General features: G+C 44.9%; 1 protein-coding gene across 1 annotated transcript in view; it reads right to left on the reverse strand.

Annotated features, from left to right (window-relative positions):
- Positions 1 to 18,287: 18,287 nt before the first annotated feature.
- LOC137621389 (cytotoxic granule associated RNA binding protein TIA1-like) overlaps positions 18,288 to 22,845 on the reverse strand; it is a 44,430-nt gene continuing 39,872 nt past the window's right edge. The window contains exon 7 of the mRNA XM_068351687.1: positions 18,288 to 22,130. Coding sequence (XP_068207788.1) covers positions 22,122 to 22,130 — 9 coding nt within the window. The 3' untranslated portion in view covers positions 18,288 to 22,121. The remainder of the gene's footprint in view (positions 22,131 to 22,845) is intronic.

The raw sequence follows: 22,845 nt of genomic DNA on the forward strand, positions 1-22,845 counted from the left end.
AGCCTGACACTTTTTTTTAGTAATCTTATTCCTAGAAGATATACTTAATTTTCATCTTGCATAGTCAGTGCCTATTTTATTATTTGTAAAGTACTCTGAATGCCATTGTATGGGGCAGTAACGTGTCTGCCAAGAGATTGGTTATTCTTAAATTTCCGAAAATTTTGCTTACACTCAGTGAGAGACTGATGATACTAATTTATTAGTTGCTATGTCCTAAACACAGGAAGATGGTCTTTACCAGTAAAGGGCCAATTCCACAGAAAGTCAGCATCTTTGGATTTTGAAAAAGCTTCCATATCAGGACTTTTTTTTTCTGGGAGGGCTAGTTAATCTATACTGCACTGTACTTGACCATTTACAATATTTTCAAATTAAATTACCTTGAATTCATGTGTTATTCAAAGAAGGAAGACCTTGACTATCATAAAAAAGGGTTATTTCGATGTAAACCTCTTTGTATCCATTGTAGGACACACTTTAGAATTGGGCATATTTATATACCAGCAGTATAGCTATCTCTTTATTTCATCTATGCTGTAGCTGGTCTCTCAACTCCTGCTGCTTCACAATCCAATTTATCTTCATTGTACCAGAATTGCTTTACTTATTACAAGTTCTGTATCTATCACAATAAGGTTCTAAACTCTCCTGTCTTCCCTATTTGTTTTACATCTTGGACAGTGAAAATGCTAGTCCTCAAATATTTTGTAATTCAGAATATCAAATGTCAAAGTTTATGGTATACTGTATATAGTAGTAACAATTGAGGTTAACCAGAAATATATTGGTCAGAAGAATTTTAAGTCATACAAATTTCCATCATACTTATCTGGATTGATTAACCCTTTTACCCCCAAGCTATTTGGAACTTCCCAACCCTTAACCCCTAGGCATTTTCTTTTTCAAGCACATTTTGCATTATATTTATTTTTAAGTTGCGCTAACAGCCTTAATTTTCGTCATAGAGAGGTCAGGTTGGTCTCATTATTTTGGAAAATGCCTGAAGTTTCTCATAAAGTTATAAAAAATATGCAAAAAGATGTAAATAGCAGGTTTTTGCAAGGACGTACCGGTATGTCCATGGGGGTAAAGGGATGAGTTTTGTGAAACGTACCAGTACTGTACGTCCATTGGGGATAAAAGGGTTAACTACAGGACAATTGCATTTTCATTTTTATTTGTTTCCTGGATCCATCTCACTAATTCAACTTTCATTATTTCAGTCCACTATTACAGCTAATCAGTTCAATTCCTGAGTATCAACCTTATGGTTCAGATGAGTAGGATCCGCCTATTTATTTTTTAATCCATAATATGGTAAATCAGGTATGGCCATGTATTTTCACTTTTTATATTTTAGTTCTTTATAAAGATCATTACTGTATTCTGCTTCCATCTTGAATATTCAAAATTTTCAAAATTACCAGGATAAGAGAAAGTTAGTATGCTATATTAGCTCAGTTTAATCACTCTTTTGCCTTAGCTTGATGAGCTCCATACTGTATATTCATTTTGTTTGAATTTGAAGGCTTAAGTCTTTCAGAAGAGGGTTGTAACACATTAATGTATATTCCAGGTACCTTGGTGTCCCAACATGTTCAGGATGAATGGTGCTTTATGGTATGTAGTGAATTTATGAATCTTTATTTTTTCCTGATCTTTTAAGACTTAGTGTTTTGGTTTAGGTATATCAAAATCTCGGAAGTTTTTTATTCTGTTTTGGCTATGGTATGTCAATATCTTTGAAGCACAGTTCTGCACCAGATTCTTGATTCTTTGAAGAACTATTCGATGGATACAGCCTTTTAGGTTTTGATTTTCTGATGGATGAAAAATTTATGTTTTTCATTATTTATGGTTGACATCTTTTAGATTAGGACAATACTGTAGGCAACTATTGTGTTAATAATGCTTCTTTGAAAATCTTGGTAGACATTCTGATTTTAAAACTTCAACTTAAGATAATGTACAAGACTAGATTTTCAATGTTCATGAATACTACCCTTCTTATAGTTCCCTTCTTTCTAGTAAGTGATATGTACATCAAACTATTTTTGGGGGGTAAAATATAAATTCTTTTAAGATGTAATGTAAATTTCATTTGGTTTTATTCAGATTGCAAGTGGAATTTTAAAAGTAATGTACATGAGACTTATTATTTCTATGAGTGCCCTGATGGTCATATTGCTTCTTCTCCAGAAGTTTGGTTTATTGATGTTTCCCCCTAAAATTTAAAAAACTTCCCATTCTCTTTCCTTTCAATGAGTGAAGTACAGTAATGAGACACTAGCAGTTAATGGTGAGAAACAAAGCCCCAAGAGTTCTTTGTTATTCAGTTTTTCCATCAACTCTGCAATCGATCGTAATTAGTTTGATTGCATTTCGAGTTGTCTACCTCTGGATTTGTTAGCATTGCTGCACAGAGATAATACTGTGTTTTAAATTAGCATTGTGAGGAATGCTCTTGCATCACTGTTCCTCTCAAGGAAAGTATGTTTGTTCCGTAACTGAATACAAACCACGCTATTTACATGGGGTAATTACTTCGGTGCAGCCGATGACGAGCCATAAAGTTTTAACGAGGGTTTCGTACCCCACCGCTAGTTAGCGGGGGGGGTAGCTTGCTACCCCTCCACCCTCACACACACCGGTAATTCGTCCACTTTACTTTTGGCTCGGAGAGACGACAGACCTGTCAGCGCTCTCCTCTCTTTTGACTGCCATAATTTTTGTTTGCTTTTTCTTTCAGTGTTTGTGTGTGAAGTTGGCCTCTATTATCATCATGCGCACTTGCCTTGGATTTCCCGGCCGCCCTTGTGGGACCTTTATGTCGGCCGTGGAAACAGATCTGCACTCCTTATGCCCTCAGTGTAGGGGCCAACGGTGTGATAGTGCTAATACTGTATGTGTATTGAGTGAAGGGAGTGGTCTACCTCCCAGTGGGAGAGGTTTGCCCGGCGACGTAAGAAGAAGGCTATAAGGGATCGTTCTCCTTCCAAGGTTTCTCGGGAGAGAGAAAATCCTAGGTCTTCTTCTTCCGCCGCCCATTCCTCCTCCGAAGCTCCTGCTCGGGCGGCCTCTTCCGAGAGGCCGGCGAGTGGTGGTGTAGACCGTAATGTTGATGTTGTTGACCGATCCCGTGGTAAGGGAGAGGCCGCTGCCTACCATAGCGAGGCGGCTGCCCCTCCCCCCTCGGAGGAGGTCTTTATGTCTAACAATGATCTTTTTCAGCTTTGGGCTTCCTTGGGGCTACAGGGTTCGCCCTCCAAGGAAGCCCTGTTTGACATGGTCAAACGTGGTGCGGCCGCCGAACAATCGTCAACTACAGCGGAGATAGATCCTCTGTCTGTAGTTGACGTAGTTGTTTCGGAAACATTCCATGGATCTGTCCAAACACCTGTTCCTGTGGCTGAGGTAGCTGAAGGCTCTGTCTCCCCCTCCGAACACACTTCGAGGGAGGAGCCGAGTCCTACGGTCTCTCCTTCCACTGAGACTCCCTCTCGGGGGAGTTCTCTGGTAGAGACGCCTCCTCGGAGGCCCCATGATGGTCAGCTTGCTGATCCAACGGCCCCTCGTGGGCGTATAAGGCGGAAGGCTCGCCTTCCCCTTCGCCGTAGAGGTCTTCCTTCTCCCTTTAAAGGAGTTAAGAGGCGCCTCTTCGGCTCGTCGTCCCCACAATCCTCTGCGGAGGAGACGACTCGCCGCTCTCCTATCCTGCCAGCTACCACCCTAGACCTCTCCGGGGATCGTTCGCGATCCCCTTTGGAGGATGGTCGTCCTTCGGGACAAGGGTCTCCTCAACCATCTACATCTAAGGCTGCTGATGCGCTTGACGCGCCCCCTGAGTCTGCCACTGCGCAGTCTCCAGGCCCTTCGGGGTCTCAGGGACTTGAGCGCAAAACTGCGCCTCTTGTCTCTAAGTGTATGGCTCTGCCTGCGCCCGTTGCTGTTGTTCCTGATGTTGCTGATAAAGCGTTTCGGCGCTCACCGTTAGGCGTTCGCGCCTCTGATCCTGCTAAGCACCAGGGTTCCCCTGCGCGCCCACGCCCATCGACAGATGTTCCTGATGCAGCGTGCAAGCGCTCAAAGGCGCCCACGCGTCCACCTTTACCAGCGCTGCCACGCCCCCCAGTTCCTGTTACATCACGCGCAGTCCCAAAGGTTCCTGAGTCGGCGCACAGGTGCCCACAGGTTCCTGCGGACTCGTCGCGCCACACGGGGGAAAAACGCGGAGCGCGTTCACCCCCAGTTCCTGTTTCTCCGCGCGCGGTCCAAAAGGTTCCAGAGTTGGCGCACAGGCGCCCACAGGTTCCTGCGGACTCGTCGCGCCCTATGGGGGGAAAGCGCGACGTGCGCGCGCGCGATTCCATCCTCAGTGCTCACGCGCTCTCCATCGCATCCAGGTGTCGCCTTGGAATCATCGCGCTCACCCAAAGAGGTTCGCGCGGTAAAGGAGGTTCGCGATGCGCGTTCACGCGCAGTTCCTGTTCCAGCTCCCACGCGTTCTCCAACGCGATCACGTGTCGCACCGACTCAGCACGTTGCTCCAGACATGGCTAAGTCAGCGCACAGGCGCTCACGGCCCCCTCTGGAACCGCGCGAGTCTGCTGCCAACACTATCACCCGCGACGCTCATCTGTCGCGCCCAGTTCCAGCTACGCGCCCTGTGCCTGTGTTCAAGGCAACTGTGGGCGCTCCAGAACTCCATCACGCTGTTCGCAACACGCGACCTCCGAAACAGCGATCTACGGGGCGACCTGTTCCGGATGCACGCTATGCGCGCCGACAATCACCAGCGCGGTTAGCGACCTCGCAGGCAAATAGAATGGTCCTTCCCGACCGTCGCCCGCAGGTCTCTCGCGACCCTGCTACAGTACTATCGCCCTCGCGGCGAGTTCTTCCAGACGCGCACAGGCACCCCTGTCATCTCGCGCCTTTCCGGGTCTCACCAGGTCGCTGCGCGCCCGCGCGTTCGGCCAGTTCCTGATCGCCATACGCCGACACCATCACCCACGCGCTCTCGCGGCCTCATTCCGGCTCGCGCTCACAGATCTCCATGGCATGACCGTGCCATTGATCCATCTGCGAGCCATCGCTCCCTTGCACCCGCCCCCCCTCTCGCGGTTGTGCGCGCGCGATTTTCCGGCATCGCCCGCCCACACGGGTTCGCGCACGCGCGATTTGGCTCGTGCTTGCGATTTTCCAGCTTCGCGCTACCCTGACGCGCGCGACCCTGTTCCGGGCCCGGTTCACGAGCCCCAGCGAGACCGCCTGCAGGCGGATTCTTCCTTGTCGCGCTCCCCTCCCCGCAAGCGCAGACCAGCGCTCTCGCCAGAAGGGGGGCGCTCTCCGGGAAGGTTTAGGGATTCTTCTTTTTCAGCCCAGAAGGCGAACCCTCGTTTGTTGACGACTCCTAGGGATCCGTTGATCCCCTTCCCTTCAGAGGGAGTGTCTGACAGCGCCGCTGTCAGTCAACAGCCGTGGTTCAATACCCTCCTCAGAGCTCTTGTGCGGGCAATTAAGCCAGCCACCTCTGACTCGGGTCGCGAACCAGCGTCAGTTTCCTCCCCCCTGAAGAGGAGGAGAGGAGTCTCTCCCGTGGACCCTCCCTCGAGACCTAGGCTGTCCCCTCGCAGATCCTTAGGCAAGGTTCCTACTCCACCTCAGACCTTCTCGCCCTCCCCTGCGGAGGAGGAATACCCCTCCTCAGGGGAATCGGTCGAACAGGAGGACTTCCCCATCGCACCAATGGAGGAAGTTCATCCCCCTCCCGAGGGGTCTCCTCGTCTTGAGGTGGAGAAGGACCTGCCCCCTTCGCTTTTGGAGTCCTGTATCCCACCCAGGAGGGAATCTAAGGACTCTAAGATGATTCCTAAGTCGTCGGCCAGGATCAGACAGGAGCAGCCTAGGGCGGTCGAGGATGCCCACGTGTCCCCCCAGGAAGAGCCCTCGGGGGCAGGAGACTTCGCTGCAAGTCCATCGGGAGGCGAGCGCCAGGAGTCTTAACATGCATTCTGGCAAGTCCTGACTCTCATGAGAAGTCTAAACGGGATCCCAGATCCTGAGGTCCCTCCTCATGAAGGGAAGGACACAGTTCTGGATCGTATCTATGGCACTCAAAAGCCCTCTAGGGCCAGTGCAGCGCTGCCCTGGTCTCAGGGGATGAAGAGTGCCAGAGATAAGATCGAGGGACAACTCGCGGAGCTTGCCTCCTCCAGCAGGTCGAGTGCCGGGAATAAGCTCCTCCCTCCTTCTCGAGTCCATCAGAGGAGGTATTTTGAGATCCTTGAGGAGTCTTCTCTGAGTCTTCCCCTACACCACTCCGTGGAAGCTCTCACAGGGGGAGTCTCTCTTGAGAGACACTCCAACCGGCACGTGTCCTTCTCGGCCACTGAGATCCAGAGTCAGGAGAAGGTCATTAAGTGCGCCATGCAGGCCGCTTCATGTCTAGAGATCTGGCTGGGGTCTCTGGGCATCCTGGTGCGGTCCGAGGATCTCTCCAAGGAAAGCACCAGGAAAGCGCTGGAGACCTTCCTCCTCACGGGCACTCGGACCATCGAGTTCCTGTCCCACCAGGTCGCGAGCTTGTGGGCCAACACGATCCTCAAGCGTTGGGACGCGGTGGCTGAGAGGTTTCACCATAAGGTCCCCAGCGCCGAGACTAGTAGGCTCAGACACTCTTCCGTCCTCAGCAAGAGTCTGTTCGAGCCTAAGGACGTGGAGCTCACTGCCGAGAGGTGGAGGAAGTCCAATCAGGATTCCCTCATCCATAGGGCCCTGACTTCAAGGCCCTACAAGCCTCCGGCAGTACAGCAGCCCCGCACTGCCAGGGACAGACACGAAGAAGACAACCATAGCAGCGAAGCCCAAGGTGTCTAAGCCCTTTCCTGCCAAGGGCAGAAGGGGTAAGAAGTCCTCCAGGGGAAGCAAGAACCCTAGAGGTACCGGCCGAGGCCGGAAACGCTAGGGGTGGCAATCCCCCTGCATGTCCACCAGTGGGGGGGATGCCTTCAGAGTTACGCAGCAAGGTGGCAGCAACTCGGGGCGGATACCTGGACGATCTCTGTGATCTCTCAAGGGTATCGCGTCCCGTTCACGGCATCTCTACCTCCCTTGACAGCGGATCCAGTGTCGTTGAGCTCTCTTGCCATGGGGTCGGCAAAAGGGCAGGCCCTTCGGGCCGAAGTCCAGACCATGTTGGAGAAGAACGCGCTCCAGGAGGTCGTGGACGGGTCCCCAGGCTTCTTCAGTCGACTCTTTCTTGTGAAAAAGGTGCCTGGAGGCTGGAGACCAGTCATCGATCTCTCGACCCTGAACGGGTTTGTCAAACAGACTCCGTTCAGCATGGAGACAGCGGACACGGTCAGGCTTGCAGTGAGACCACGAGATTTCATGTGCACACTGGATCTGAAGGACGCGTACTTCCAGATCCCGATCCACCCGTCTTCAAGGAAGTACCTCAGATTTTGCCTAGATCACAAGATCTACCAGTTCAAGGTGTTGTGTTTCGGTCTCTCCACAGCACCTCAGGTGTTCACCAGAGTCTTCACCATCATCTCTTCATGGGCGCACAGGATCGGCATCCGTCTCCTTCGTTACCTGGACGACTGGCTGGTCCTGGCAGACTCGGAGGTATCACTTCTCCGCCACCGAGACAAGCTCCTCGAGGTTTGCCGGGATCTGGGGATCGTGGTAAACCTCGAGAAGTCTTCTCCGCAGCCCTCTCAGAGACTGGTATATCTAGGCATGATCATAGACACCAATCTCCACAAAGCCTTCCCATCGGACGAAAGGATAGCAAGGCTGAGGAAGGTCGCGAGACCTTTCCTCATTCGAGAAGAACTCCCAGCCCAATCGTGGCTTCGTCTCCTCGGCCACCTCTCCTCTCTAACCCGTCTCGTCCCCAACAGTCGCCTCAGGATGAGATCCCTTCAGTGGCGACTGAAGTCCCAGTGGAGTCAAGGACTCGATTCCCCGGACATCTTGATCCCTATGGGATCTGCGGAACGGTCGGACCTGGAGTGGTGGGTGGCAGACAAGAACCTACGAAAGGGAGTGGATCTTCTCGTCTCCTCCTCAGACTTGATGTTGTTTTGGGACGCATCAAACAAGGGGTGGGGGGCCCATGTTCTGAACCACAAGGCCTCCGGCCTGTGGTCAGAATCAGAAAAGTACCTTCACATAAACCTGCTGGAGATGAAGGCCGTTTTCCTGGCCCTTCAAAAGTTCCACCAAGTCTTGGCGGGTCACTCTGTAGTGGTGATGAGGGACAACACCACGGTGGTGACTTACATCAACAAGCAGGGAGGTACCTTTTCGGAACTGCTGTCCCATCTTGCAGTAGAGATCCTGAGATGGTCCGAGGTCCACTCGATATCACTTACGGCTCGCTTCATTCCAGGCAAGAGGAATGTGCTCGCCAACAGTCTGAGCAGAGCGACGCAGATAGTGAGTACCGAGTGGTCTTTGGATCCTCAGATAGCCAACAAAGTCCTGACTTTGTGGGGTTACCCGACTGTGGACCTGTTCGCTACGGCGTTGAACACCAAGCTTCCGCTGTACTGCTCCCCAGTCCCGGACCCCAAGGCCCTCTGGCAGGATGCCTTCCAACAACGGTGGGACAACGTCGACGTGTACGCCTTTCCCCCGTTCTGTCTGATGAGGAGGGTCCTCAACAAGACCAGAGCATTGGTCAATCTCTCGATGACCTTGATAGCTCCACTATGGCATCACGCAGAGTGGTTTCCGGACCTTCTGCAGCTCCTCACGGAGATCCCGAGGAAACTCCCTCCACGTCACGAGCTACTCAAACAACCACACTCCAACATCTTCCACAAAGCCGTAGCTTCACTTCGACTTCATGCCTGGAGACTATCCAGCATCTCCTCAAAGAGAGAGGATTTTCACAACAAGTTGCGGAAAGGATGTCTGGCCACCTCCGCAGGTCATCCGCAGGAGTCTACCAGGCGAAGTGGCGAGTTTTCTGTGGTTGGTGCCGTGGAACGGGTATCTCTCCCCTCGATGCCACTTTACCAGCAATAGCGGAGTTCCTTGTGTATCTGCGGGAAGAAATGCGCCTTTCAGTCTCGGCAGTGAAAGGCTATCGCTCAGCCTTTAGTTGTGCCTTCAGGCTCAAAGGAATGGACATTTCCTCCTCGCTGGAACTGTCTCTACTCATACGGAGTTATGAACTTACCTGCCCTCAGTCGGAAGTGAGACCTCCTCCTTGGAACGTGGTTCGAGTCCTCAGGTCTCTATAGAGATCTCCCTACGAACCATTGCGCCAGGCTTCAGATCGCCACCTTACCTGGAAAACGGTGTTCCTGCTAGCTTTGGCCTCGGCCAAGCGAGTCAGCGAACTACATGGTCTCTCCTACGACGTCGCCCATTCAAGGGGATGGGGGGAGGTAACGTTCAGCTTCGTCCCTGAGTTTGTTGCTAAGACTCAGAACCCCGGAGTGCCGGACCCTAGGTTCGACTCTTTCCAGGTCTCGAGTCTTCGTTCTGTAACAGATGACCCAGATCATCTCCTACTGTGCCCAGTCAGGAGTCTGAGGTTGTATCTGAAGAGAACAGCTGCAGTCCGGCCCCAGGTGCGAGCCTTGTTTGTTAGCACCGGTGCAACGAAGAAGAGGGTCACCAGAAACACCATCTCAGCCTTGATCCGCAAGGTAATCCACCTGGCCTTGAGTTCTGACCCTCCCCCGTCACGGCGCCCTAGGGCGCATGATGTCAGGAGCGTAGCTGAGTCCCTGGACTTCAAGAAGAGCTTTTCTGTGGCGCAGGTCCTGTAAGCTGGGGTCTGGAAGCGTCAGACTACCCTCACGGCCCACTACCTGCAAGACGTGACGCACAGGAGGAGGCTCGATACGTTTTCTATCGGCCCTGTGGTGGCTGCACAACAGCTGGTCTAACCTCAAGCTCCTTATTGGACAAGTAGCAGAAGGTTGAGGGCATTGTTACCCGGTTTTAGTCTGTGTGAATGAAAAGATCTGTCTGGCCCTTTTCTTTTCTTCATCCTCTCCTCCCTTGGATAAAAACAGCATCCTGGGTCCTTTGCACAGCTGACCTCGAACCTCTGCAGGTAAGCCATGCTTCCTTGTGTTCCTAGTATTAACTTGTAATACTGTCATGTCCCCATACCCTGACGAGGTGGTATTGGGTAGTCCTAGCCTAGATTTCCTTATTAAGGACTCGAGGTCAACTTCCTAGGACATGTCACTGCTCACCTTCACACACAACTTACGTAGGCCGCAGCAGTCCTTGACTGCCTGCGAGGTGCAGGGACCCCAACCCTGGAGTTGCTTCATGAACTTGGGTTCGGGGCCCCCTGGCAAGCCAAAGCCAGTATGGCAGGGGACTTACCTCCCTTCCTAAGGGTTGAGTCACTCCATGTAAATAGCGTGGTTTGTATTCAGTTACGGAACAAATGACAAATTCGTAGATAATTTGTATTTTTCCTAACGATACAAACCTAGCTATTTACAGTTATGTGGCCGCCAGCCCTGTCCCCCAAGATAAGTCCTACCTCTAAGTAAAGTGGACGAATTACCGGTGTGTGTGAGGGTGGAGGGGCAGCAAGCTAACACACACACACACACACACACACACACACACACACACACACACACACACACACACACACCCGCTAACTAGCGGTGGGGTAGGAAACCCTCGTTAAAACTTTATGGCTCGTCATCGGCTGCGCCGAAGTAATTACCCCATGTAAATAGCTAGGTTTGTATCGTTAGGAAAAATACAAATTTGTCATTTCAAGTTCTAGGGCTTGAAATTGCTTTTAATTCAAGGGGACATTTACAGAAGACTAAGCTACTACTTGTTTAATGCAGAGTTGATGATGATGTGACAAGCCATCACCATTCTTTAATATACACTTAACCAGCCAAATTTTGTTAGTGTTGAGCATTAAAAGCTCTTAACTTATTTAGCTTCCTTTGTTAAACTCAGAAGGCCAGTGAGTCTTTGCATATGAGCTGCAATAGTGACGTACCTGCCAGGTTGCTTACCGTAACCCGACTTTCATAGTCGGGTTTATTAGTAATAGTGTTTTAGTCAGTAAGGGTTCTGAATGTTCACCGAGCCTTGCAGAGCCTTGATTTCTTTAATTAATTTAGATCTGTCTGCTGAAAAACCTTGAATTCCCTCATTCCTAGTTGCTCTTTTAGACATCTAGATTACAAAGCAGAGGACTGAGCTGGTAGTCTGGATCCTTATATCCCTTTTCTTTCTAAAGTAAGCACTCCTAAGCAACCTCGTTTTTCATTTGTGGATGGAATTTCAGATTCTCTCAACTGTTTAATGTGGGTGATGTTCCAGCTAAAGCTGATCAGTTGCATCATATTTCGGGTGCCAGTGGGCTTATTTTCCCTGCAAGCTTGGCCAATAGCTTATCAGAGGTTAACATAGCTGGGTAAATGTTAATACTAGTGATTTTATCACTGTAACGAGTTGTACTATGGAGAAGACTGAAAGTTAACAGTAGGCTACAGTATTTCTATTCAGTGAAGAAATACTATATAGTTGAAGTTAAATTCCAAAATAATTGCATTGTAATTTCACTAGAGGTGTTGTTGCATATGCCATGCCTCTCATTCCTGAACCTCAGCTAATGGGCAGCAGCTACCATGCCAGTTGTAAATAATGGGTCTGAGGGATATCCCAAATTTGTTGAAATATTCAATATTTAATATTTCATAAAAGTTGTTTAAGAATAGGTATGATTTTGATTTTTCTTAAACTATTTGTAGACAACTACTTCCAGGGCTATAAAGTACATACCATTCTATTTGCTCTTTTCGTTGTGAATGGTTCTTAAATTTTTATCACAATTACTAAGATGGCTGATCATTCTGGTTTCATTAAGTCTTTAAACCATACATACGTCAAAGTCACTTTCACTTGTATAAAACTAATCAGTTACTTAGTCTTATTCTAGATTTCAATATAATTTCCTGCTTTGAAACCATCTTTGCTGCTAATAAATGAAAACATTTAAATCCAGGGTTTGCAAGCTTGTTTAATAGAATATTGTTCTTGAAATACTTTCCTTTGGAGTTATTTCTAGCGTTTTAGATGGCTACTTTCAGCAGAGAAGCCTAGGCCACCCCAACCTAATGAGCTTTATATTTGTCGGTTATATTTAGAATCTAACGTCAGTAACTCCTTTTATAGAAATTCTGAAAACCAGTTAGATTTTGATTAAGTGTAATATTTCTGGCACAACCTGCTCTATTTCAAACCCTAGCTTGATTCCTCAAGTAATAGCTAGCGGTTCTAATGCACCATTCAGTAAGGGTCCTGATGGTACATAGCACCTCCCAGGATTGAGATCCTGTATTGGAGCCTCAAATTCTTTATTTACTTTTGACCCTTTTACTGTGAAACCATTGCACTCCTGCATTTCTAGCGAGGCAAAGACCGAGATGGTAGCTTGGATCCTTATATCACTCCTCTCACTAAAGTGAATGTACCTCTAATCAACAACTTATCCATTGTGCCAAGATGGTAGTCTAGATATTTAATCGCTCGTTTCGATGAAATATGTGCTTTTTACAGCTCTTCCTCTTTTGTGGTTGGTGGGACAAATCATATGATTTCCTCAGCAAGAATCTTCTCTTTTTGAATAAGGATTTACTAAATCTGTTTGATCATGTCTTGTTTGAATGGCTGTGTGTGTCATTAGCTTGCAAGCTCAGCCACTAGCTCTTCTTGTGCTTTTTTTTCTTCTCTTACGGAGTAAATGTAGGGATTAGGACAGTACCTCACTACTTGCTTAAAAAGTCTCATCATCTCCTACACATCAGTTCCCATACCTAGTAAGTAGTCAATCGAAAAACAGTTTAGTAAGGTCTTTAAAATGAAATATTAAAAAGACAATTTGTTCTGATACAAATAGAAGTTCTCCTCGTTTTAAATAGGGGTAAATCAGCTTCTGGCTGTGAGGAAAAACAATGCATCCTGAAGGTCTGAAGATGGTTAAACTCAACATTCTAGTCCCAGCCATGGAGTTAATTGGACGGCCACATCCCATCACCCAAGCTGACTTTTGTATTTTTATGTGCTTTCTCTCTTGAAGTTTTTTGTTTCTTTTTCGGATTGTTCATTGAGAAATCCTGCGTGATGCATAAGGGCCCTGGCCATAACAACCAATGTTGTGGCAAGCTCTCGAGTCACCACAAGGTCAACACCCACTTGACTTGCACTCGTTGTAGAGGTCAACAATATTACTTTACAGTACTTCTTTATGCCCAGAATATAAGGACCTGCAGGAGGACTATAACAGAAGGAGGAAGAAGTCAGAGGGGTTGCTCACCTTCCAAGACTACAACAGGTACTGCAGACCAAATTCCTCCATCACCAGAATCAAGATCCACGTGTTTCCCCTACCTTCTCAGCTAGAGAGCGTATGTTTTGGCTACTAGTCTTCAAGCGCTCATGTGTAGTGATCAAGGTGAGGTAACCCCAACGGTTCCCGCCAGTGGTGGGCCTCCCTATTTTCATAGGTTTATCCATCAGCACTCAAGTTAGTCTGGTCATTATTCAGCTTCCAAGGCTCTCCTACTTCTGAGTCTTTCATGGATTGCATCAGAGCAGACATTTTGGAAGGGGATATGTTGTTTAGAGATGAGTCTGCTTTCAGGAAGGCAGAGTTCAAGGACAAGACTCCTAAATGAAGCAGAAAGGAGGAATAGGAAGATTTCTGAGTACGACTGTATAGTTGGTCGTTCACCACTTCAAGGAGATGATGACAACTACAACCTCAGCTTCTTAGGCAATGCTGATTGGCGCTAACTCCTCCATTGATCCCCTAAGGACATAGATGCCAGAAAAATAAATTCAGGATACCCCACTTTCCAAAACTTGGTTCACAATGTGGTTGAATGCCTCACTAACACCACACCTCCACAGGGTTGATTACCGTGCCGCCCTAAGCCTCCCTCACGCCCACATAAGAAGACAGACCTGGGCTCCAGGATATCAGAGAGGATGCATTACCACTTCATTCCCAGTCACACTTACACCTGAATATTCTCCTCTTCGGACGAAACAGATAACGGTTCCCTTCACTCATCACCCTCTCCCAGTAAAAAGGGCTTGTACGTCATGTAGATGAGCAAGTTGTTGTGAAAAGGACGAGAAGAATTCCAGTTCCAGTACAAGGACCAAGGTGGAAGTATCCCTGTGCAAGATGGAGAGACGTAGCAAGGCAAGGTGTGCCGCATTTCCTCCTTCAGGCATCGTCCCGAGCGTGGTTAGCTCACTGGTTAGGAGAGAACAATATCACACCCCAGGAAGAGAGGGAACGATATCACGCGCCAGGAAGGAGAGTGGCGACGGCGTTAGAGCACTACTGCAATGAGGTCAATGGGGTCAGATGATCCCACCGTAAGCAGCTGATGTAGTCAGAGGTTGTCTTCATCACGACTGACCAGGGAAGGTTTGTACATCTCAGTGGTGTCAGAAAGTAGGGACTACCAGATTCATGACAGGTCTTTCCCCTCGGAGAAGAAGGGTGCTGAGAAGTTGTATGGTGCACACTCCATCAGGAGGTGGATCCCCTCTCTCTTTCCGATTGTAACTATTGAGAATCAAGGAGGAAATGCTCGCATTCTTCTCCCCAACTTGAAGAGACAGGAAGTTCAAGTTCAACCAGTCTTCCCCCTTAGCGACATCCTCTGAAGAAGACGTAACCCCTGAGCTAGAACCTCTGGAATTGGGCCCTTCGTCTCCTGAGTTGAAAGGGGAACTGGAATCCGTATTCCAGATGGACATCGCAAACATCTGGGAATTCAGCAAGTTGACCTGTTACTGGGGGAGGTTCGAAAGGTCAAGAGAGCGAGCACTCTTCCCCTCTCAGATAACACACCATGGCAATGATGTTGGATGAAATGGTGGCTGGTTTGTCGAACTCTTTGAAGGCTAACAGATCGTCCTGCCTGCCAATTTCTAAAATGCGGTGGAGGAAGTTCTATCTACTGGAGGGGTTAGCTCCCTTTTTCTTCCTGCAGAGGGAAAAGTTTCTAGCTTAGGCCTTGGCTGGATGGTGGCGAGGTTAGCCCAAGAGTCCACTATTTCCTTGGCAGCTGAGACAAAGCTCATGGAAAGGGCCGAGACTACATCAATTCACGTTATCGTGTTACCTCCTGAGTCAATCGCGGTCTCGTTCTTCACTACGAAAAAGAACTTGAGGAAACCCAAGGTAACTGACATCATCCTCTCGGGCAGTAAACCCATAGATTTCCTGACGTACAATAACTCCAATGTCTGGGAAAACTGGGTTCTAAGGAGGCAGGATTCGGTGATCAACAAGCTACACAAAGGCTTGGCAGCAAAGAAACTTTGGAGTCAAGTTACTGTATCCATTCACATACTTTCCCTCTCCCAAGTGAGGAAGACATTCTGGTCTTACCCTCAGGGGTCACCATTGGACCTCACTCTCCATCAAGAGGTCTAGAGCATGATAGGCAAAGGAGCCCTACAGGAAACCTCAGACGAGTCTCCGGGTTTTTACAATCGCCCCTAACTGATGTAAAACACAATAGGGGGATGGAGAACAGTCATCAACCTGTCTCCCTTGAACACGTCGATCCTGCAGAGGCACTTCATGTCGCTGGATTTGAAGGATGCTCACTTCCAGATCATCCATTCAATCCCTGGGCAGGAGGACCTGATGCTTTGCTTAAAAATACTGTCTTCCAATGCAACACCATCTGGTTCAGTGTCACCGTTGCCGCAGGTGTTCAAAAGTTGTTTCCCTAGTGCCACTCTGGCCTCACTCCCATAAAATATGACTTCTAAGGTACCTGGATGATTCACTGCTCCCTTCTTCCTCAAAGGAAGCCTTTGCCCAACAAAGATATGAACTCGTGGTTCTGTTCCGAACTAAGGTACCTGTTTGATTAACTGCTCTCTTCTTCCTCAAAGGAAGCCTTTGCCCAACAAAGATATGAACTCAAGTGGTTCTGTTCCGAAGTGGGAATCCTCGTGAATTGAGAGATGTCCGCACTTCACTTCTTGCCATCAACTGCCTGAGTGTCTCATTACTATACTAGAGGTATGTGTCTATTGAAAGAAATAGGATATTTTTGTCTCAATTTTATGGGTAAATTTCAATAAACAGCTTCTGGAGAAGAAGCAATGTGATTGGCTAGTATGGTATAGAAATAAATTTTTTTATTAAAATTTTGATTTTTACCTTTATGAGTTTTTTAATAACTGGCATTACTTTACTCTACAGTCAAGGCTGGTGATATTTCTGAAATACCTGTAGTTCTTTAGGTTTTGTTTCACCATATTAGTTTAGAAGGGTAGAAAAGTTTGTTTTTTCTCTTCACTTTGGCATTTTTGTCTTTATGAATATGGCTTTGATATGAGATCCTGTGTATTCTGATTTAGTAACCAACACAGTTAATGCTGGCACATAGCACCTTTTTGTTGTATACCAAATTAGAGCGGTTATTGTGAATCAAGTGTTTTTATATAGACAGCTATTTGAAAAGCAGATTATGATCTTCCTCATATTACACCTTGTTTATTAATAGTATTTGTTTTCTTTGGTTTATATACTATTTATTTTCCGAGTCTTGCTTTAGAGAAAAAATATTTTTTGGTTTGTTGGTTATGGATTCCTTTGAATTTTGGATAAATCTCTATAGTTCCTCGAATAGAATATTTTTTTCCTTTTGATTGGAAAATTTGTGTTGATTTTGAATGGACTATTTTCTTTCTTTATTGGAAAATTTGTATTGATTTTAAATTAACTATTTTCTTTCTTTATTGGACAATTTTTGTCAATTTTGAAATATTTTTTTAAGTCTAAAATATTTTCCAATTCTTTTAAAATAGGTATTGGTTAATTTTTTAAACTTTTTCATATTGGCTTGTTCAAGTTTTCAAATTCTTGGTTGGGTATTTTTATCTATTTTGATAAATATTTTAAAATAGGTATTATTTTTTGTAATTTTTAATATTAGCTTGTTCAAGTTTTCAAATTCTTGGTTGGGTAGTTTTATCTATTTTGATAAATATTTTAAAATAGGTATTATTTTTTGTAATTTTTAATATTAGCTTGTTCAAGTTTTCAAATTCTTGGTTGGGTAGTTTTATCTATTTTGATAAATATTTTCCAAGTCTTTTAAAATAGATATTGGTTTATTTTTTTTTACTTTTTCATATTGGCTTGCTCAAGTTTTCAAATTCTGGGTTGGGTATTTTTATCTTTTGACATGTTCATAAAATCAACCAATTAGTATCACGTTTTTTTTTTTTTATCTACCCTGCAGAACAAAAGTGTAATGGGGATTGATTCCAGATCAGGTGAACTACAGCAATTATAATTAATTTTTTTCTCTTTTCTTTTCAGGATTCTGCTGTTTCTCTCAGTACACCGTAGATGGAAACAGACGTAGAGCCTCAAGATAAAAATTGTCAAGTTTTACAGATTAATGAAGAATAACTTCCAGAATAGGTAAAGTGCATCGATCGGAAACAAATACTGTTCCTCAAGGTAAGTAATATTTAAAGTACTTACAGTTTAGACGGAAAGTGAAAATGATTTAAAGTGTTGGTGATTCAGAGCAAGGTATGTTGAGTGTTGGAAACAAGAATGTCAGTGTTGCCAAAATTGAAGTTAAGTTCAGAATGATGATTTACAGTGTTGGAAACAAGAATGTCAGTGTTGCCAAAATTGAAGTTAAGTTCAGAATGATGATTTACAATAATGTCAGTGTTGAATTGAAGTTAAGTTCAGAATGATGATTTACAGTGTTGAAGTTAAGTTCAGAGATTTACAGTGTTGAAGTTAAGTTCAGAATAATGATTTACAGTGTTGAAGTTATTACAGTGTTGAAGTTAAGTTCAGAATAATGATTTACAGTGTTGAAGTTAAGTTCAGAATGATGATTTACAGTGTTGGAAACAAGAATGTCAGTGTTTCAGAATAATGATTTACAGTGTTGAAGTTAAGTTCAGAATAATGATTTACAGTGTTGAAGTTAAGTTCAGAATAATGATTTACAGTGTTGGAAACAAGAATGTCAGTGTTGAAGGTAAGTTCAGAATGATGATTTACAGTGTTGAAGTTATCAGAATGATGATTTACAGTGTTGGAAATAAGAATGAGTACAGAATGATTTACAGTGTTAGAAATAAGAATGATGAGTACAGAACGATTTACAGTGTTGGAAATAATATAAGTTGTTTACAATATTTAGAAAAGTTCTCAGAAGACATGAAATATGATAAAGGACAAAATAATAAGCAGATTTTTATCCATTCTTTTATTTTTAAATTGTTCCATTTCTTAGTCCACTCTAGCATTTACTACAGTCCATTTTATTATATCTACAACAACTGTGTCTTCATTGTATAAATGGCATAATACAGTACAGACTGCACATGTAAAAAAGAACTATACAATCATACTTTGGCTTTGGATTTCATTATGACTAGCTGGTTTTCTAGTATGAATTTCATGAATTTGCTGGCATATTGGGACAGAAGGTAATCTACCTGAGTGCTATAAGGTAGTTTTCGTGGATATATACGGTATATATATATATTATGTATATCTAGTAGTCGCTGTATTGTCGTCAGAATGAAATCCATACAATCTAATTTCAATTTTTTTCATGATACATGTAAACGCATGTGTTTATTGGAGTTTTTTTTTGGATGCAAACATTGTATGGGTATTAAAACACAGCTACCCAATGGCAATCATTGTTACCTTTTGTTAGTATAAAACTCTAATCTGATAACTGTAAAGTTTAGGATTTTCTCCTGAAAAGTAAATATTAATCCTGTTATAATTCTTTACTTTCCGAGTATCTCATTGCTAAAAATATAACATTTCCACCCACAGAAATAAAGGAACCGAACATGCAACGAATGATTGTACGCTCCATGGCGGCTGGCAGTTGTTGAAAACCAGCACAAGCAGCTGGTGGAAATAACAGCACACACGACAGCTGGCTTTGACTGCGCTCGGAGTGAAGCACGCACCCTTCCGTTATCACACTCCAACATCCCTTGCTCTCAAGTTAAAATGATAAAACCCTTTCAAACCCACCACAGTTAAACAAATGTGAAATTCATGGAAATATGATTGCCATTAAGCAACTACGCGGATCAGTGCTAATGATGGTTTTCTTGCAAGACTATAGTATATATTATGCAACAAGTGAAAAAGGTACAGCAACCTCATTTGGTAAATTTTTGTTACTACAGTATCAAAGGTAAGTTTGTCTCTTAGTATAATGGCATTTAACAGTATATCACGTGTTACCAGATTATTGTACCAATTGTCAAGGGTTTTTCTTTCTACTTTGGGAAGAAAGGTCAGGGTCTGAGGAGTATGATGGCGGAGAAGACGCGGCATTCCTCACGATGCCAAAATGAATGTATACCAAAAATAATAATAAATAGACAGTGTTTTCACATGTAAAAATACTCTCATTATCAACTCTGTAAAACAAAATAATATTGACTAGATTTCTGCCTTCTGTTAATAAACACCACCAATATTATTTCTACAATTACAATATCATATAAAGTCATCAAGACTCCTGCCCAACATTTGGATGGCAGGCAATTTCACGACTCAACAGTGGGTTTCCGGTGCCCACTTACCACAACAATAACGACAAACAATGACCTGCGGCCCTCTTGGCTCTCCATTCAGGGGCTGGGCCCTAGCCAACCCTCCCATCAGCTGTCACCTGTGACAGTCTGGTGGTGGAATGGATCTGGGACTAGCCGCAGAGGCTCCACTATGCCAGGTCGTACCACAAGCAAGACCTATGTGGCCCTTTGACAATACCAAACAACACTATTAAATACTTTTGTTTTGCATAATACTAACACTTAATACTGAAGCATACTTTAATACTTAATGCATATGAAGTTGCTCATGGTAAACAACTATGTGCACTTCTCAAGATGCGATACTTATACGACCTAGCTTTATGTGAAGCCAACTGCCTTTACTTAAGACCCGTATTGGCACGGGGAGGGAAGGGAGGCAGCCATGAAGAGCAGATGTCATCCCCCCACCCTCGCCAGTAGCCTCCAGAGCCCCTGTAACAAACACAAGAGCCCTAAAGACTGCCTACCAGTGGTGTGGGCGAGGTTATTGACAACGCCCCTACCTTCGCTACCTGGCTATCTACGCGGCACCTGGGACAACCTACGTACGATAGATAGTGCATATTTTCTATGCAGTATATATGTATCATTATATTATGAATATATATTACATTCTTCTTATTAACCTAGTGAAAGCTGACCGCAGTTCAGAGTGGTTTGTCGCAGGCGGGTGGGGCGTCCTGCTGTGGGCGGGTCTATGGCAACCCCAGCCCGCAAGCGGCAGTACTGAGTCTTGGCAGCCAGAGGCAGGGCTGCCTAATGCCCATGGTCAGTTGTCCTAAAATCCATCTCATTGCTTTTCAGCAACTTTCTGATAGACTAAAGGAACTGACCAGATGCAGCCCAGCAGGCACAGCCCCAATACGCTGCACTACACTACCGTCGGTATACAAGACTGCCTTACACTAAGCATTTGGCTACAGGAGGCTACGATACTGTCCCGTGGCTCATGCTGCGGCGGCTTCAGCGGCGGCATCAGCAGGGCGGCTACAGGCCCACTGAGTGACTAGCGCACACTACAAGCTTGGCGACACCTATACAGATATCTAGGGTGAGGCTCCACACTGACGGCACACACTTAAACTACGGGCTGGCAAACATATTATAATCACTCAACAGTCACAAAAAATAACCAAAGGAATCGGCCTACAACTAACTACATGGGTTCTGGGGAGCATCCTACAGACCACATCACACACCCACCATCTATACACACATCAAGAGTGTCCCATTTAACATAGTCACCAGATTCCCATAATGAGTCTTTGTACATTGCGAGCATCAACATACCAAGCCCTCTTAAACAAAATATTACCATTATTTCTCAAAACCCATTATACAATACCATAAGAAAATATAGAACCTCGCACACAAATATAACAACGCTTTTAACCACTATCTGTGCTCATTAAATTATGTAAGAGGGCATTGTTATATCTTAGTTATATTGCACTATATATTTCTTATGTACATGCTGGTGGCTGTAATTGCAAATGTTGCTGTTTCTTCATAATCATAATGTGATATGTGGTGCACGGTTACTGTACTTGGGTGGTCTGCACAGAAGATGAAGCTCATGGGAGGTTCTTCACTGCAATTATAAATATACTGACGCTTGTCCGAGGGTCTGCACACCAAATGATACTACGTCTGATCGAGTCTTCAATGAAACCAGCAACATTGCAGAGACCACACAGGAGGCGACGGGACCTCAGCATGAGCTGACCGGTATGGGCGGACTTCTCAAGCCCATGTCCTCATTTGTTTTTGGAAGGATCACTGTATCTGCACGCCCACGGCTCTGCTATGCACCCATGTTACCCGTGGTGGACTCTTTGTGCGTTAATACAGTCTTGAAAGCTACAACTACTGCGCTCCTATGACACTTCAAACAGCCTTAGTAGCTCTCCTAAAGATGTAAGTGTGCTCTGCTGATGTGTCCAGGATCTGTTGTGACTCAGCGCTATAGTGGAGCCTTTGTACAGTACTTCAGCAAGTGAAATTTTCATGATTTTTCAATAGAAAACCGAGCTTATTGAAATTCCATGCAACAGCCCCCTTCTCGCTGGTGTGACAACATTATGGTGTTGGTTGGTTGAGGGTTGACACGAGGGTGAGCACCAAGACAAGAGTGAATGAGAACTACCGCACATAATCACTCCAGTCAGGTCTTATTAACATGTGGTTTGGTGTAACTCGGGTCATGACAGGTCAGCGCCACGCGAGGCCCCATCACCCAACGCTCGCCAAAAGTCTGCCCACAAACACCGAGATTAAGAACTGCAGCATTATAACAATCATGATATCCACTAAACACTGCGTTGTCGGCGACATATCACATAGTCAGAGGAGTTTAGTGTGACATCTTGTGATGCTTCCGCCGTCCAAAGGAGGAGGAGGAGGAGGAGGAGAAGGATGGGGAGGACCTTCATCAGTGTCCTACACCTCATCCATTACTGCACCTGAAGGGAATAAAAACTCAAATTTATCCTGATATCTTCTAAGAGTATGTATTCTATATATATATTCAAAAAGCTTCATATGTAGTAAAATTGAATTGGTTATGCTAAATTTTACTCTAACATTACATCTTTCCTTATGCCTTTATATCATATTGAAAGACAAGACTATAAAGCACGTAGTCAAATTGCACTTTTTAGTGGCCTCACAATTTAATACCTTCTTTGAACATTTAAAATTATAAGTGCTCTATATACTATAACCACAGCTTCATGTTCTCTCTTTCTAGTAGTCATGCATGAATCTATACTTAAGTTATTGAACAACTTTCTCTTTATAGCTATGAAACATCTTAAGTTACAATCTCATTATTTGGAAATATTCTAAAAAAAAAAAAATCTTTAAACTACTTTCAATACACAACATGACTAGAAAAAAAAACAAGATCTGTTCAATTCTAGGTGACAACTTTCCATATTGACAATGCAAGTAAAGAATTAGCTGCTTCCTATTCTTACTATAAACCATGATATGGTTAAAATTCATTAACATATTTCTTCAGCAAAGTAATACCCGATTTCCTATGTACTGTACATTATAATATTGTTTTGAGATAATTTCCAAAAACGATTTTAAGCACTTGTTACATAAGGGTCATTAATCTTACCTACAAGTTCTGGAGGTAAAAATAGAACATTTACTGAGTGTTTCTAAAAT

The sequence above is a fragment of the Palaemon carinicauda genome, chromosome 28, assembly GCF_036898095.1.
Source record: "Palaemon carinicauda isolate YSFRI2023 chromosome 28, ASM3689809v2, whole genome shotgun sequence".
NCBI lineage: Eukaryota > Metazoa > Arthropoda > Malacostraca > Decapoda > Palaemonidae > Palaemon > Palaemon carinicauda.